The sequence below is a fragment of the Lactuca virosa genome, chromosome 7 (assembly GCF_052849685.1).
Source record: "Lactuca virosa cultivar CGN04683 chromosome 7, Lactuca_virosa_CGN04683_v6, whole genome shotgun sequence".
Taxonomy (NCBI): Eukaryota; Viridiplantae; Streptophyta; class Magnoliopsida; order Asterales; family Asteraceae; genus Lactuca; species Lactuca virosa.
The window spans coordinates 113,069,016-113,084,348 of NC_136432.1; the positions used below are offsets into that span (position 1 = coordinate 113,069,016).

The following is a 15,333-nucleotide window of genomic DNA, read 5'->3' on the forward strand; positions in this document are numbered from 1 at the left end:
AAAATTAATAATTTGCTAAAACATAATACAAAGAAGAAGTTTGTTCACATTTAGACATTAAATTTTTTTTTTAGAGAGAAAGAAACTTTCAACTTTGTTCATATTTAATCACTAAATTTTTTTTTATTTTTTATTTGCCACTAAACTATTGATAACCATTCACATTTTACCCTTATGACTGGTTGTTACCGGCCATAAGGGTAAAATGTGAACAGTTTTCAATAGTTCAGTGAAAAATAGATGATGAAAAAAAATTTAGTGACTAAATATAAACAAAATAAAAAATCTGTTACCCTTTCAAGTTATTATCCCATTACTTGCATATTGATGAATAGTTGAGACGTGGTTTCATCAATTTTGGCTATTTTCATTTTAAGAGTCAGTTTAAAACAAAAAACGATTTTGTAGTTGTCCAAATGTGTGGTTACTTTTTATAACTTGATTAATTTTATGAAAAACTTAATTATCATTCAACTTTAATAATTTATTTATTTATTTATTTATTTAGATGGATCCGAATTTGACAAATTTATGGATCCAAGTATCTCGATAATTCACCAAGTTTGTTTTTATTTTTTGTTTTTTTACGTAGAGATTGAAACTATTATCATTTTCAAAACTAGAAAAGTGTGCCGGGCGTTGCAGGGGTCAGAGTTATACAAAAATAGAGGTTTTGTCAGGCTGTATGAGGTGACCCCGTCACGTGTCATGAAGTACAATGTCATTTGCTGCATCTGTTGTGACTATGATTGACGTTACGTTTAAGAAGAACATCCCGGTTCTGTAGGATAGTCGGCTATTGCATTAGCTTGCTTACGAAACTTTTCGGTTCTTTCTTGGAGCTCCACATTCGTCCTCCATAATCTTTAAACAAAAAATCAAAATTCAAAACACTTATTAACAAAAGAAGAAACCAAAATAAATGATTCTCAAATTGCACAATGGCAACGTACTTACATCTTTCTACCATTATAGGCAACATACTTTATCTTTTAGCCAAAACCAACTTCCATTTTTCTAGCATTATAGGAAAGTGAACATACTTTTTTTTTGTAACCATAATAGCAACCAACTTTAATCTTTATATCATCACAGACAAGTATGATTTTGTTTCTTAGGCGGAATAGCAATGAAGTAGCATTTTTCTACCATTCATACAAAGTCATGGTAAACAGATATTATAAGAAAAATATAAGGGATGGGTACCTCCTTAAACAGTGTTTCCATTAATTTCAGATGTTAATTTTGGTGCAGGGGCAACAATAGTGGCGACACTGATACTTGTCCTGGAGGCACACAAAATCACATGGCTTACCAATTAAAAGAAAAAAAGAAAACGCAAGCAAGAACATAGTTTTTTAGTATAATAAAAAAGACTTCCCGTTATCTGCTGCAGTTTTTTCACCAAGTAAAGCATATACCTTTGAATCTATAAGGCTCTGGTGAAAGAAACATGAAGGATAATAATAAATTTATAATAAAAAGATGGATAAAATAAGAAAAGTGAGTTATTTTAACTTATTTATTTTTTAAATGAATCAAAGCCCGCTAAGCAGAAAATGAATTTTCAAAACTCATTTAAAATCTGGAGAATAAGTGAAAGATTAATACCTTCAGCCTCTTAATTGCACCTTGCATCTGAACCCACGAATCCCTACAAAAAAAAAATGTAGTTAGTAATGCATTCTAACAAACAATGTTTAGCTATTGTTATAATAAACCAAGCTTGTACAATATTCTAAGGATATTTGGGGAAAAGCAAATTTGTTTGTTTAGGACAAAACCTTTTCCAATTTCATTCTTATTGAAGTTTGTTTGTAGTCCCAGAGATTTCTCCTTCCGCTTTTCTGTTACAAAGAAACACATATAAGTTAGAAAAACTTGAAATATCTATCTTTATTGACTGTTTTAGGCTTTTAGCTACTAAACTATTGGTTTTTTTTATTTAATTACCAAACTATAATTAAAGGAGTATAAAAAAACCGGTGGCAACATTATTCATTCTAACAATAACATAAAGCAAAAGCAATCAATTAACCCAACAATCATAGTGAAAATCATCCGAGTACACCTTTGAAAGTGGAGGAAAATGGAATGGAAAAGAGTAGAAGAAGATGAGGCACATGAGTCCTTCGATCCGAAAGCTCAGTAGTGAAGGAGGAAGACATTTCTTCATTCGTTTACCAGCTTTCTTAATATCTTTACCATTCTTATTTAATAAATGTCTTCCCAGCAAGGGCCTCCCTTCTGTCCATGGTTTCGATTAGCCACCATGATCCGCCTACCACCTCCCCTGTGACCTGCCACCTACACCTGCCTTCATTCGACCTGCCTTTGATATCATAATGCATCGCATTTATACACTTTCATCTACAATCCTTACATACGGTTATAAACTATCTTACAGATAATTGCAATGTATACATGTATACAATTAACAAGTATGTATGTGTATCAAATTATATATCAATTGACAAAATAACAAAAAGAGAGAAAATACCAACCAGATGCCAATGGCAGCATTATCAGGAAACTTCTTAAGCTTCAAACAGTATTCTTCATTAGTGGTCATACTTATAGCAAAATCTCTTAGATGGCAATCAATGGTTGTTTCAAAGGCATTGTATGATTGAGATCAACCTATTTGAGAGTCAGCGTTATAGGACACACAGAGAATTCAACACATCGAGCCGCTTTTGCTAACATAAACTGCTCATTTTTTGTCAATGGCCTGTCAATCACTTTCACAATATTCACATCCTAAAAAATATACAATGTCAGTATGCTTTATCCTAAAAGTATATTTTGAAATATATTTCATGTATACCTTCTTTGGATGTTGAATAGAAGGCGTCACACTTGCCACGTCACCAACCTCAAGTATGTTATTAACATTCCCCCTATCATCACTTTCTGTAGGTGAAGTTGGTGACTGCCTCCAATCTCCATTCACTATAAACGTATAATAATACCTGAAACATTTGTCATCGAAGTAATTACTCACATCACATAGTTTGACAAAAATAGTCAACTTAAATTTAAAGTAGAATGATAAAACTTACTTCCGTTGTGCAAGTCGAACTTCTGCTTCATATCGTGGCCCACCTTTATGAATTGCTTTAACCGGTTCTTTCCAATTCCTGGTGAAATCTCCAATTAATTCCACATTCTCTCCCTCATGTGCATTCCACACAAATGTGACAGCATGGGTAGCGGGCCCCTCATGTTTCGAATTTTCCACCATAGCTATCAAATCCCATGTTGACCATGCAATTGCTGCTCTATGAGGACGACATGTGTGTAATCCAGATACATAATTGTAAGCTGCATGAAGTGAAGTATCAGTCATCCAATGAACATATGCAATCACACAACAAAAATGTCGTTATACTCTTTATTGTTCCAAATTTTTTTTCAATTAATATGAGAAAAGAAAGGAGAAATTGTAGCTTTACAATACTTATTATTTAAAAATGGCCGTTATGATGAAAGTTTAAAGATTCAAAATATTACTAATTTCAAAAGGTGAAGTTTTTTTAACATGTAGAAATTCATTATGTCTTTCCATATCCTCATCAACCTATAATCACTAAATATAATCCATATGTATACCCTTAAAATACCTCTTTCAACTTTGTTCCAAGGCGCAACAGTTTCTCCTTCATCCCACACTCATCTTCTTTATTCATTTGACTGCACAGGTAAACATGAGATCCCATACCTGACATCCGATCAACATAACAGTTTCTGATTTTCAAGCGGTTTGACATTAATAGAGTTAAACATATCAGAAAAAATTAGCAAGTTTTTTAATGTAAATAAAAAAACTTTAAGAATGAAGGCGTTTAATGACTTAAAACTCGCGATTTGTTGGTTATTGATCAGTGTAATGCATCTTAAAATTGATTATTAGGAACTGAATGAGATAATTAACTGATTAAAGAAACAAACAGGAAGTTAATTCAATATTTTTTTCAAATCAGAATTATATAAGAATTTATTGACAAACCTCAAAATCAACAGATTAAAGCAACGAATACAAACTTGTTGAACCATTCCCTCTCAGTTGTACATTCCAATCCTGGCCGGATTATAACCTGATGAAAACATAAAGAAGTAGCAAAAAAATCGAAAATACACAAAGAGACAATACGTCAAACACCTTACGTGCAAGAAACCAAACAAATTGGAGAAAAACTGTGAAATTACCTTGGGAAAAAAATCCGGTTCTGAGACAACTTGTCGTGGTTGTGTCGAACATATTCCTTGCACAAAAAGTGAGAAGAAAACATAAAAAAAGTAAAAACTTTACCATAATTCGTATGTAAATACTGCAAGAAAGCTGCATCATAAAAGAGTTGCAGGTTTCTGATTAGTAGTTGTTGACGCAACCTATTTTTTCCCTACAGATTGAAGACCGGAGACAACATCTCTTCAGTTGGATGTAGAACCCCGTTGACGTACCGTTCAACCACTGTCGAAGCAAACCCACCGAACACCCCCTTCTTCTTTACTGCTGCTGCTCGCGACACCTAACTGGAGACCAATGGCAGACCCCCTCCACCGGCGCCCGCCGTTGCTACGGTGCCTCTTCGTTTACCCCAACACGACAGCCAATCATCCCTCTTACTACCGACCGGTTACAAATCGAAGCCACCCTTTACCAAATACTTCTTCTATTTCGTTCGGGTGTCGGAGGTTTGTGCTGAGGAAGATAAAGTGAGCGGAAGGATCGGGAACAAAAAGGCGTGCTGAGGAAGATAAAGTGAGCGGAAGGATTGGGAACAAAAAGGCATAACCCTATGGTACCGGAGCAGCCCCTTTCTTCCATCACAGTTGAGGCGGAGGGAGGGCGGTGGTGCTTTTCTGGAAGAAGCAAACGCGAAATAGTAACAATGGAGAACCGGGGGAGACGATGAAGAAAGAGGAGTGAACAATTTGGAGCGGAGATAAGGAAGGATCGGGAAGGTTACTTGAGAGGCGGTGGGTTTGAGCAGAGATAAGGAAGACTATGGAAGGATCGGGAAGATTAGCTGAGAGGCGGTAGGTTAGAAAATGGAGAAAATGGCATAAACTGCCCATCATAAATGAAGGACGAAACCAGAGGACCGGATATGTAAATGAAGGGACCAAAACTGGCAAAAAGTATCTCAGGTTGTTCTTTTCCTCCATAACTTTAATATATATAATAATATTCATCCTGCATTTTATGTAATCTAAATTGAATTAAAAACAAAATTAAGTTATTAAGAAAATAATCTTTATTTAATTGACAGTTTCTAGCACGGTTCTAAAAAGCGCGTCATGGCGCACCTCAAGGCGTGCCATGGCGCGAGGCGTGACCTAGCCGTTACGAAAACGTCCAATGCGGGTTTGTTAAGTGTGACGCTCAAATAATGTGTCAATGCGCGCCTTATCGCGTTAAGGCGTGAGTTTTTTTCAAGGCGCGAGGTTGTTCGGTTATTATTTTTTTTTTCTAATCGGCCCAAAATTAATTGAGTTTTTGTTAACTTTTTATATTAAATATTAATATAACACTTCTAAATACTTGATATATTTGATAAAATTCAATAATTATATGATTTGCCTTTTTAAATTTATATAAAATAGTCACGCCTTGAAAAACGTCATGGCTCGTCAAAGCTTGTCATGGCTTAACTTTGACTTTGTCGTCAAGCTCACGCCTCACGTTATTTAGAACTTTGGTTTCTAGAGATAAAAAAGATACAAATAAATATAAACGTAAGTAAACTTTTTCTACTAAAAAATATTTTCTACTATTATATTTTTTTTCTACTTTAATGCATAATGTTTTTTATCATATTGTGTCAACTAAAACCTTCATCGTTTTCTTAGTACCAACCAAAGTAGCACAAAACAACAGTGTATCTACTCTAATAAATGAAAGTTTTTTTTATCATATGTCACATTCTCATTCAATTTGTCAAATGTCATTTTATGGTTATTTTGAATTAATTTTTTTCCACATGTTATTTTATAAGTTTTTCTATTTTATTAAATTCAACATAATATTTTAATGTAATAATTTCAATAAATGTAATAATAAATAGATATCAATTTCATTAATGAACTTACATTTTAATTTTAAAATTCTCAAATTAAAGCTCATTAGTTTTTATTATTTATTTATTTAAATTATTTGTTTAAATTTAAAAAATAAAAAACATTTCAATTAGAATAATTCATTATTTTTCTTATTTTCTTATAAATTCAAAGTTCTCAAATACTTTGACATTTATATTTAACATTTTTTATAAATTAACATATGTATTACCCGGGTCTCACAACTAGTTTTTTACAATATGACATGTTTATCATCTTAAAGAAACTATTTCCCTTGAAAAAACTATGCACGTCCCTCCCAATGATCTACTCTAATAAATGAAGATCTATTTTGTCACATGTCAATCTCTCATAAGTTTTGACACTTGTCATTTTGTGGTATTTTTGAAATAAATAATATTCACATGTCAATTTCTAGGTTTTTTTTTTAATTTTTAAAATTAAAAAGCCACATAATACATATAGCTATATAAGTAAAATATTAAATATAATAAATATGATCTTAAATTGCAATAAATATGTTTTTTCCTTCCTTATTTTAAAATTTAATTTTTAAAAATACTTAATGTTTACATTTTGATATTGAATTTTTTTTAATTAACTCATGTAATACATGAGTCTCACACCTAGTATCTAATATCTGACATCTAATCTCTAAAAAGAAACCATTCACCCCATATGGGATGTCCGCTGCAACTTACACTATGCTACATAGACAATTTCAAAAATCAACTGCATTTACTAATTATGACTAAATAAAAAAAATATATTACCATAATTAACTTTATCATATGGATAGTTGGAAAAATCTTAAAAGAATTTTATTTTGTTCAACTTTATTTTAATTTGTTAATTCTTTTAAGTTATCCAAAAATATAATATTTTTATTGTTATATCACAGTATTTGGCCTATTGAATTTACAAGGTTTTAGATAATCACCACATGCATTCAAACCAAGTAAACAACCTACTAATATTTTTAAACCAAAACAAAGCCATGCATTTTGTAACATCATGTTTTGGATCGTTCTATGATTTAAGGCTCGTGGGCCATAATTTGGGTATGAGAAGGTTTTGAGGCTTTAAAGAATAAAGTTTTAGACCCTTTTGGATGTGGGTAAGCTAGGTTGTGTGATAAAAGATTTCGGTTTGTGCTTTAGAGCCCTAGGGTATCGGTAAAAGCGTTGGTTCGGGCCTTTCATGAATTTTGGATGTGAGTTCGAATGGGTTTCAGAAAAAATAAAGTTGATAGAAGTGTAGGGCTTCTCGCTACCTTTTCGTTGATATAAGGATCGTCAGAAACGGACTAATAACAAAGAAGTTATGGCCTTCGGAAGCTTGGTGGTTTTAGGGTTCAACCGGGTACGAGGGGCATACACAATGGGTACGCTGGGCGTACTAGTGCAGAGAGCAGTACGCGGGGTGTACCTTGGAATACGCTGGGCGTACTGACCAGGATGGTCGTAGGTGCTCCTCGGAGTACGATGGCATACCATATATACAATTGGCGTACTCCAATCAGACCCAAACCCTATTTTAGGGTCTTAGACCCGATTTAAGCTCCTTATCTCATAACCTAACCCTAATATCTTCGGCCTCCATCCCTCTAAACCCTAGAAATCGACCATTAGCCTCCATTTAAGTGATTCTTGAGCTTTTTGGTGGTTTAGTGGGTTTTTGGTTCTTATTGTGGAAGAGGGAGTTTCTTGAGGAAGCATTGCTTAGCTTGGAGTTTATGGATCCAAGCCCTAATCATATTGATCTAGCTCCAAACAGTATAAAGTTTGAATCTTGGTGGCTCTCTCATGTGGATCTAGTTGGGTTATGACTTGTTATGTTTGGCCCTTGAAGAATAAGGAACTTGGTGATCAAGTTATTGTTGGAGTAAAGCTTCTAGATCCAGAACCTTCATCAACTTTACAAGCTACTAAAGGTATAAAGTTTCTATCTTGATGAATCATGTGTTTGATCTATCTAGTTTTGGGGTTGACCTTTTTGAGGTTTTTTAGTATTCAAAGTCATAAAAATGTGATCTTGGTCCATTCCTTCCATCCAAGCAAAGGATTATGAAGTTTTGGTTTTAGTGTTAAAGTTAGAGTTTGGGTTTGAGCACATTTAGCCACGACAAGGCATAAAGTTGGGAACTTTATGCTGTAAAATGCCTTATTGGACCAGATCTGAGTGTGGGTGAAAGGACTTAAGGAGTTAAGGACTAAATGTGAGTTATTGGCCTCTTTATGGAGTTAGAGTGCTTGAAATCATATTTGGGCCCCTTTGAGCCATGCTAAGGCTTACATCCTTCGACTTTAAGGATTAATTCATTATTGTGTGATTATTCTGAGGTGTTGGACGTTGGACTTAATGGAATAACTCATTAGAACAAGAAATGTAATTTCACCGGCAACGTTGTGCGTAATCCTTAGGAACGCAGCGCGTTCCGACCTGAGTCCCCGTCAAGCGATCCAACGAGGAACGTTGTGCGTTTCGCCCATGAACGTCGCGCGTTCGTCTGATCAGTGGAGTTGTGGGCTTTCGACTTGGACTCGTTTTTGAGGTTAGGCTTTGTTGTTTTGGGCCTTGTTGGGCTTGCCGTGTTGGGCCTAGGGAGTTATTGAGTCAGGCCTTAGTGGGCCGAATTTGGGTTTGGGCCTTAGAGGGACTATTTAGATTGGGCCTTGTGCTTTGGGTATAACCCTGAATGTTATCTGAGAATGATCTTGTTTGTCCTAGTGTGTGGAGTCGTTGTGCAGCAGACACGAGTGTAGGATTTGTTATCCATCGACTAAGGTGAGTTTTCTCACTATACTTACCTGTGTGGTAATTTATGTGTGACCGGAGGGTCTCAGTCGTGTTATTGACGGGAGAGTCTTATTCTTATTATTGACCGGAGGGTCTTATTTGCTTATACTGAGATATGTGTTAATATGAATTATGTCTTTGTGACTTATGTTGTTATATTATTTTGTGTAGATATTGAGTTATGATCGGAGGGTCCATACCGAGACATGGGACCGGAGGGTCTTCACTGATACACGTGACCGGAGGGTCCTTATCGAGATTTAGCCATGAGAGGCTAATTATTTGTGTATGTGGATTTTAGGGAACTCACTAAGCTTCGTGCTTACAGTGTTGATTTAAATGTGTTTCGGCTACTTTTGTAGATCCCGGGAAGGTGGAGGCATGATTGTACACATTCGTCGGCTTATGATGTCTTGTGGATTTTGGGATACTCTGATATTGTTTAATAATGATTTAAAATTTTGTGATGACTTGGATTTATGAATAATGTTTGGTGAATTAAAAATGAAAAAATTGTTTGAAATTCGAGGTGTTACAATTTGGTATCAGAGCCTTGGTTTGAGGGATTCGGGCACACCCTCGGGTATGTCTAGACTCAAACTAAGGAGTTGATAACTTTTCAAAAGAAATGATTTTCCATCACACGATTTTCCAAGGAAAGTAAAGAGTTTTGAAAGCATGTCTGAAGCAGTGTTCACAATCAACCAGAGCCTGGTCGATGATTTGCTAAAATACTCTTACTTTATTATGTGCTGCGATGAGTTGTTATTATGAGCTGATAGAATTGCATGCTAGTTTAGGGCTAGAGATATGCTTAGTATTGCATGCTAATGTGCCTGCTTATGAGAGATGCCTTTATGCTTGTTATGTGAGTTGGTAGTGTTGCATGCTTATGATTAGTGATCTCCAGGAGTTGTGATGTAGGATTGCCTGAGTTCGATGATGCATTTTGTGCTCTGGTTAGAGTAGTTAGGGTTGTATGCTAGTGTGGTTTCGTGTGTTGGTTTGGATAGCCTGTGTAGGTTATGTGCAGGTAGAGGTTGCTTAATGCCCGAATGATGCTTGCTTTGTGCTTTTAGAGACTTCCATTAATATCGACTAACTATTAATCGAATATGTTAGGTTGCATGTTGCAGGGATTAGATAATTTTAGAAGGTTAGATTTAGCTCTATTGCACAACTCTTGTTTGAGTCTATCCGTTGTAGGGTGGGATCTTGCAGTCGAAGAATTATCTAGTGCATGTAGCATGTAATTGTATTCGATAAGTACTTAGTAGGTATTAAATGGAGTTCCTTTTGCAGCTGATGGTGGAAAGAAAAGTGAAGGGAATCCTAGGAGAGCCCAGGGAGTATTTTCAGTCCGATGAGTGCGCTGTTTAGCGGTGAGTATTCGCTGGAGAGCGGGTATGTGGAATTGGATTGGTCGATAGTGGAGTTGAGTAGCTACTTAGAAAATATCGAACGATTCTCTAGGAAAGTATGGATAGATGTGGAAGGTAGTATTGGGCCCTTACTACTGAAAGTAGAGGATCCATACTCGAATCGAGGAGAATTCCAGGGGTTCTAAGTAGCAGGTTGAGGGTAGATAACATGGTTTGGGTGCCATGATTCATTGCAAAGTGTGTTTCCGTCTTTATCGGTTTTCCAGATGCGGTTGTTCAGACTGAGAATGGGCCTGGTGATTGTTGGGCCCGAGGGCCATGTCGGCCGGGTTTAAATGGAGTAGGGCTTATGAGAAAGTTAAGTTTAGGTCTCGAAGGATTTGATCGGTGAGGTGCCAGTTTGAGTCGTAGGACTCAAAAAGGAAGTGGATGTGATGAGCTGTTTAAGGATTTGAAGTCTGAGTTGAGTGATTTGCTGATGGTTTATGATGTCATTTTCTATGACGAGAATTATATTATTCTAGTTTTTCCGTATTGGAAGGAATGGTGAGCGAACTTCTGATTTCAGAATTGGGAGGTAGACCCCGTGGCGTACCAGATAGTTGTCGTATTTGCATCAAAGGGTTCTTGTGGTATGACTTCTTTAAGGTATTTCTTATGCCGTAAGATAGTCATTACAGTGGGGACTGTGAAACTTGAGGACAAGGATATGCCTTATTTGAGTATAATAAGGCGTATTCTAGCAACTGTTTCAAGTGATCAGGAGGAGTGTATCGAAAACAACAACCCTCGTTGTCTATGTTGCGTATCGACTATGAGAGTGGGGTCTCTTGTTTCTATGTCGATTCTTGCGACGGGGTGTTGGTTGAGGATTCAGAGATGAAGTGTGTGATAGTCCATTTATTCCCAGATAAAGAGTTGGTGCTATTTTAGGATTGTCGAAATATGTGCTTGTGCAGCTGTATGAGATTCTTGGTGATTAGAGGCAGTCACGTTGGGAAGTTTCAGAGGTCTCCATCTGAGATTCGGAATGTCTGGAGTTGACTGGTCTTTATTTGGAAGGTCATCGTGTGTTGCGTGGTACGCTCCAAGAGTCGGGTATGGTATATCTGGTGAGTCAGTTTGAAGTTCGGTTGTTTGGAATGCCAATTGGCGATAGTTCGAACCCTAAGTGGGGGGGGGGGAGAGAACTAGGTATTCTATCGGAAGGATCATCAATCTGTTCGAGTTGCGGCTTCAGAAGATTGGGTTATAGGGATCTAAGGTCCGGGTATATGAGACTTGGGTCTAGATGTGGTCAAGGCGAGGGGCAGAACGAGATGATGCATGTTGTATGTGCTCAGGAATGAATGAGTGTCTTCACGGTAGGTAGCCGTTGGTCAGTGAGCTCTTTATGGTCAATGTTTCTTTTGGGTTCGCCAATGTTCGGGTTATGAGGTGGTTGGGTCGTTTGGGTCAAGTTTTGGTTGTAGAAAGATTTGTCAGTTCGACGTATAGATTGCTATCTATACTCCAGGAAGAGCAGCGATTAATCTATCAATCAACTTCAGAGTTGGTATGTGTAGTTTCGCGTGGGTTTTGTTCAGTAAATATTGGGGTTTTGGGTTGTCGTCAACGCATTCTCAACCGTTGATTATTTTATGTTCTTCATTAATAAGTCGGAATACTTCGAAGGTTTTGAGTTGTATAAGTTGAAGATTAGTGGTCGTGACAAGCTATCGTTAAATTCTTTGATGGTGTATCTTGGCTTCCGAGTAGGTTGCCCTAAATTGCTAGATTGTAGAATTATTGTAAGATTCGGTTTTGTTTTGGTAGTAAACGGAGCAATGGATTGACTATCTACCTATCCCAATTGTGGGCCTATCAGTTCTTTATCATCAGACGGGGTCGTTCAAGGGTGTGGAATTGTATTGAGGGAAGGTGCTTTGGATGCGACAATCTTCGTCGAGAGTAGTAAAGTGCTTAATCTGGTTTGGGTGTGGGAACCTATTAATGTTTGGTCATGGGGTATTAGTTTATTAAACTCAGTATGGTGGTGGTTTGGTAATGAGATTGTGGGATGGTTCGGTAATCTAGCGGTTACAAGGTTGTAAGAGAGTGGATGAATCCAAGTGAGGGTAATCACTTGGGACTGTCGGGGGATAGCTTCAAGTGTGAGCCATTTTAGGGTTCGTACCCATGACAAAAATTTGAATCGGTATATTTAGGGGGGAACGCCAGAGTTCCTTGCGGTCGGAAAGAATCCAAGATAAGTGTGGTTGTGAGTGTGGAGCAAGTTTCAGTTAGGCCAGCAGGGCCTTAACCGGTTAATCAGGTCCATGGGGATTACAGTTTGAGATCTCTTGTAGTCTAAGTTGGATAGCCTGAGAGCTCTTGGCCTAATGCCTCTTTGTGATGTTCTTGTATGATTGTTTGCTCTCGGATGGATCATCTGTTCGACCGTCTATCTGACCCCTGACTACATGCAGCATCGTGACTGCCATGGAAAGACCGTGGTGCGAGCCCATGGCAAGTGTGGGAGTGTTGTAAGACTGAGGGGTGTCGTAGAATTCACTAGTCAATGTGGAAGTGCTATAAGACTGCAGGGTAGCTGTAACATCCACTAGGTTGGTAAGCAGTTGAGGGAGTGTGTGAAGTCTACGACTTGGCTTGTAGCATTCTCTAGGATGATTTGGACCATCGTAGAAATGGGTGTTGGGTTATGGGAGAGCCACAATGTTCTTGGTTTTTGGATAGATCATAAGCCGATGAGGGGGCCGGAGGTGATGTGTGACTACATATCGATTTGTAGTATTCACTTGGAGTGAAGTGAACTTAGTGATTGTGTGTGCAATGTGATTGGTTGAGATAGCTCTATTGGATTGAATGGTTGTTGGAGTCATTTTGACGGATGAGCTAGAGCATCCTTTATCGGTTCAACTTTTGGGTCGGGAGTCGATCTTGTATTCGGAGTTGGTGTTAAGCATTGGAAAGTAGCTGGGGCTTTTGTTTGCAGATATCAGTGGATAGTTATGGTTGGGCATGGTTGTTCAGTTTGTGGCTCGGAGCCGAATCATCCTAGGTTTGATATTGGAATGGTTCTGTATGTCGAGAGGTCAGAAATAGTGTAGAGTTTCAGCTTCCAGGTGGATCGGCAGATTATTTTTTTTATGACTGAGGGCAGAGTATTAAGGTTCATTCTTTAGATGGGTTTTGATATCAGTATCGGTGGGTGGTCTTCGGTGCGAGATGACCCCTCCGTTTCTTTGGGGTTTCAGTCAAGATCGACTGGTGTGGCAGAAGAATTCGAAAGGAACGATTTCGAGGACGAAATCTAATTTAAGTGGGGGAAAATTGTAACATCCTGTTTCGGATCGTTCTGTGATTTAAGGCTTGTGGGCCGTAATTTGGGTATGAGAAGGTTTTGAGGCTTTAAAGAAGAAAGTTTTAGACCCTTTTGGATGTGGGTAAGGTAGGTTGTGTGATAAAAGAGTTCGGTTTGTGCTTTAGAGCCCTAGGGTACCGGTAAAGGCGTTGGTTCGAGTCTTTCATGAATTTTGGATCTGAGTTCGAGTGGGTTTCGGGAAAAATAAGGTTGACAGAAGTGTAGGGCTTCTCGCTGCCTTTTCATGGATATAAGGATCGTCGAAAACGGACTTATAACGAAGAAGTTATGGCCTTCGGAAGCATGGTGGTTTTAGGGTTCTGCCAGGTACGTGGGGCGTACACAAAGGGTACGCGGGGCATACTAGTGAAGAGAGTAGTATGTGTGGAGTACCTTGGAGTACGTTGGGCATACTAACCAGGATGGTCGCGGGTGCTCTTCGGAATACGATGGGCATACTCCAATCAGACCCAACCCCTATTTTAGGGTCTTGGACCCTATTTAAGCTCCTTATCTCATAACCTAACCCTAATATCTTTAACCTCCATCCCTATAAACCCAAGCAATTGACCCTTAGCCTCCATTTGAGTGATTCTTGAGCTTTTTGGTGGTTTAGTGGGTTTTTGGTGCTTATTGTGGAAGAGGGAGTTTCTTGAGGAAGCATTGCTTGGCTTGGAGCTTGTGGATCCAAGCCCTAATCATAGTGATCTAGCTCTAGAAAGTATAAAGTTTGAATCTTGGTGGCTCTCTCATGTGGATCTAGTTGGGTTATGACTTGTTATGTTTTGCCCTTGAAGAAGAAGGAACTTGGTGATCAAGCTGTTGTTGGATTAAAGCTTCTAGATCCAGAACCTTCATCAACTTTGCAAGCTACTAGAGGTATAAAGTTTCTATCTTGGTGAATCATGTGTTTAATCTAGCTAGTTTTGGGTTTTATGTACTTTTTGTCCCAAAGCTTTGGTCTTTATGAGTATGGACTACTCTAGACCACTTGAGTTGACCTTTCTGATGATTTTGAGTATTCTAAGTCATAAAAATGTGATCTTTGTCCATTCCTTCCATCTATGCAAAGGATTATGAAGTTTAGGTTTTAGTGTTAAAGTTAGAGTTTGGGTTTGAGCACATTTAGCCATGACAATCCATAAAGTTGGGAACTTTATGCTGTAAAATGCCTTCTTTGACCAGATCTGAGTGTTGGGTGAAAGGACTTAAGGAGTTAAGGACTAAATGTGAGTTATTGGTCTCTTTATGGAGTTAGAGTGCTTGAAATCATGTTTGGGCCGCTTTGAGCCATGCTAAGGCTTAAAGCCTTCGACTTTATGGATTAGTTTATTATTATAGGATTATGATGAGGTGTTGGACGTTGAACTTAATGGAATAACTCATTAGAACAAGAATTGGAATTCCGTGGGGAACGCCGTGCGTAATCCCTGGGAACGCAACGCGTTCCGACCTGAGTCCCCGTCAAGCGATCCGACGACGAATGTCCGTTCTGCCCATAAACATCGTGCATTCGTCTGATCAGTTGAGTTGTGGGCTTTGGACTTGGACTCGTTTTTGAGGTTGGGCTTTGTTGTTTTGGGCCTTGTTGGTCTTTCCCGGTTGGGCCTAGGAAGTTATTGAGTCGGGCCTAGGAATGGCAACGGGGCGGGTTCGGGGCGCCCCGTCGGGGCAGGAAATTTTCCCGCCCCCGACCCCGAACCC

General features: G+C 38.0%; 1 protein-coding gene across 12 annotated transcripts; it reads right to left on the reverse strand.

The window, feature by feature from the left end:
• Positions 1-593: 593 nt before the first annotated feature.
• On the reverse strand, positions 594-5,065 carry LOC145124533 (phosphoglucan phosphatase LSF1, chloroplastic-like). 12 transcript variants are annotated; one of them, XM_079059931.1, is made up of 13 exons: positions 4,210-5,064; positions 4,010-4,097; positions 3,624-3,721; positions 3,063-3,324; positions 2,828-2,972; positions 2,505-2,760; positions 2,072-2,332; positions 1,785-1,847; positions 1,612-1,654; positions 1,422-1,439; positions 1,207-1,286; positions 958-1,017; positions 594-864 (listed from the first exon to the last, which is right to left on the reverse strand). In XM_079059931.1, the coding sequence occupies exons 4-6, from the start codon at positions 3,242-3,244 to the stop codon at positions 2,641-2,643; spliced, it is 447 nt and encodes a 148-aa protein (XP_078916057.1). In that variant the 5' UTR covers positions 3,245-3,324; positions 3,624-3,721; positions 4,010-4,097; positions 4,210-5,064; the 3' UTR covers positions 594-864; positions 958-1,017; positions 1,207-1,286; positions 1,422-1,439; positions 1,612-1,654; positions 1,785-1,847; positions 2,072-2,332; positions 2,505-2,640. The 12 variants fall into 12 exon arrangements, with proteins under 12 accessions (XP_078916057.1, XP_078916054.1, XP_078916053.1 ...); XM_079059928.1 differs by lacking the exon at positions 958-1,017 and having other exon boundaries at positions 1,207-1,439; positions 4,210-4,265; positions 4,408-5,064; XM_079059927.1 differs by lacking the exon at positions 958-1,017 and having other exon boundaries at positions 1,207-1,439; positions 4,210-4,265; positions 4,393-5,064.
• Between the last annotated feature and the right edge of the window lie 10,268 nt (positions 5,066-15,333).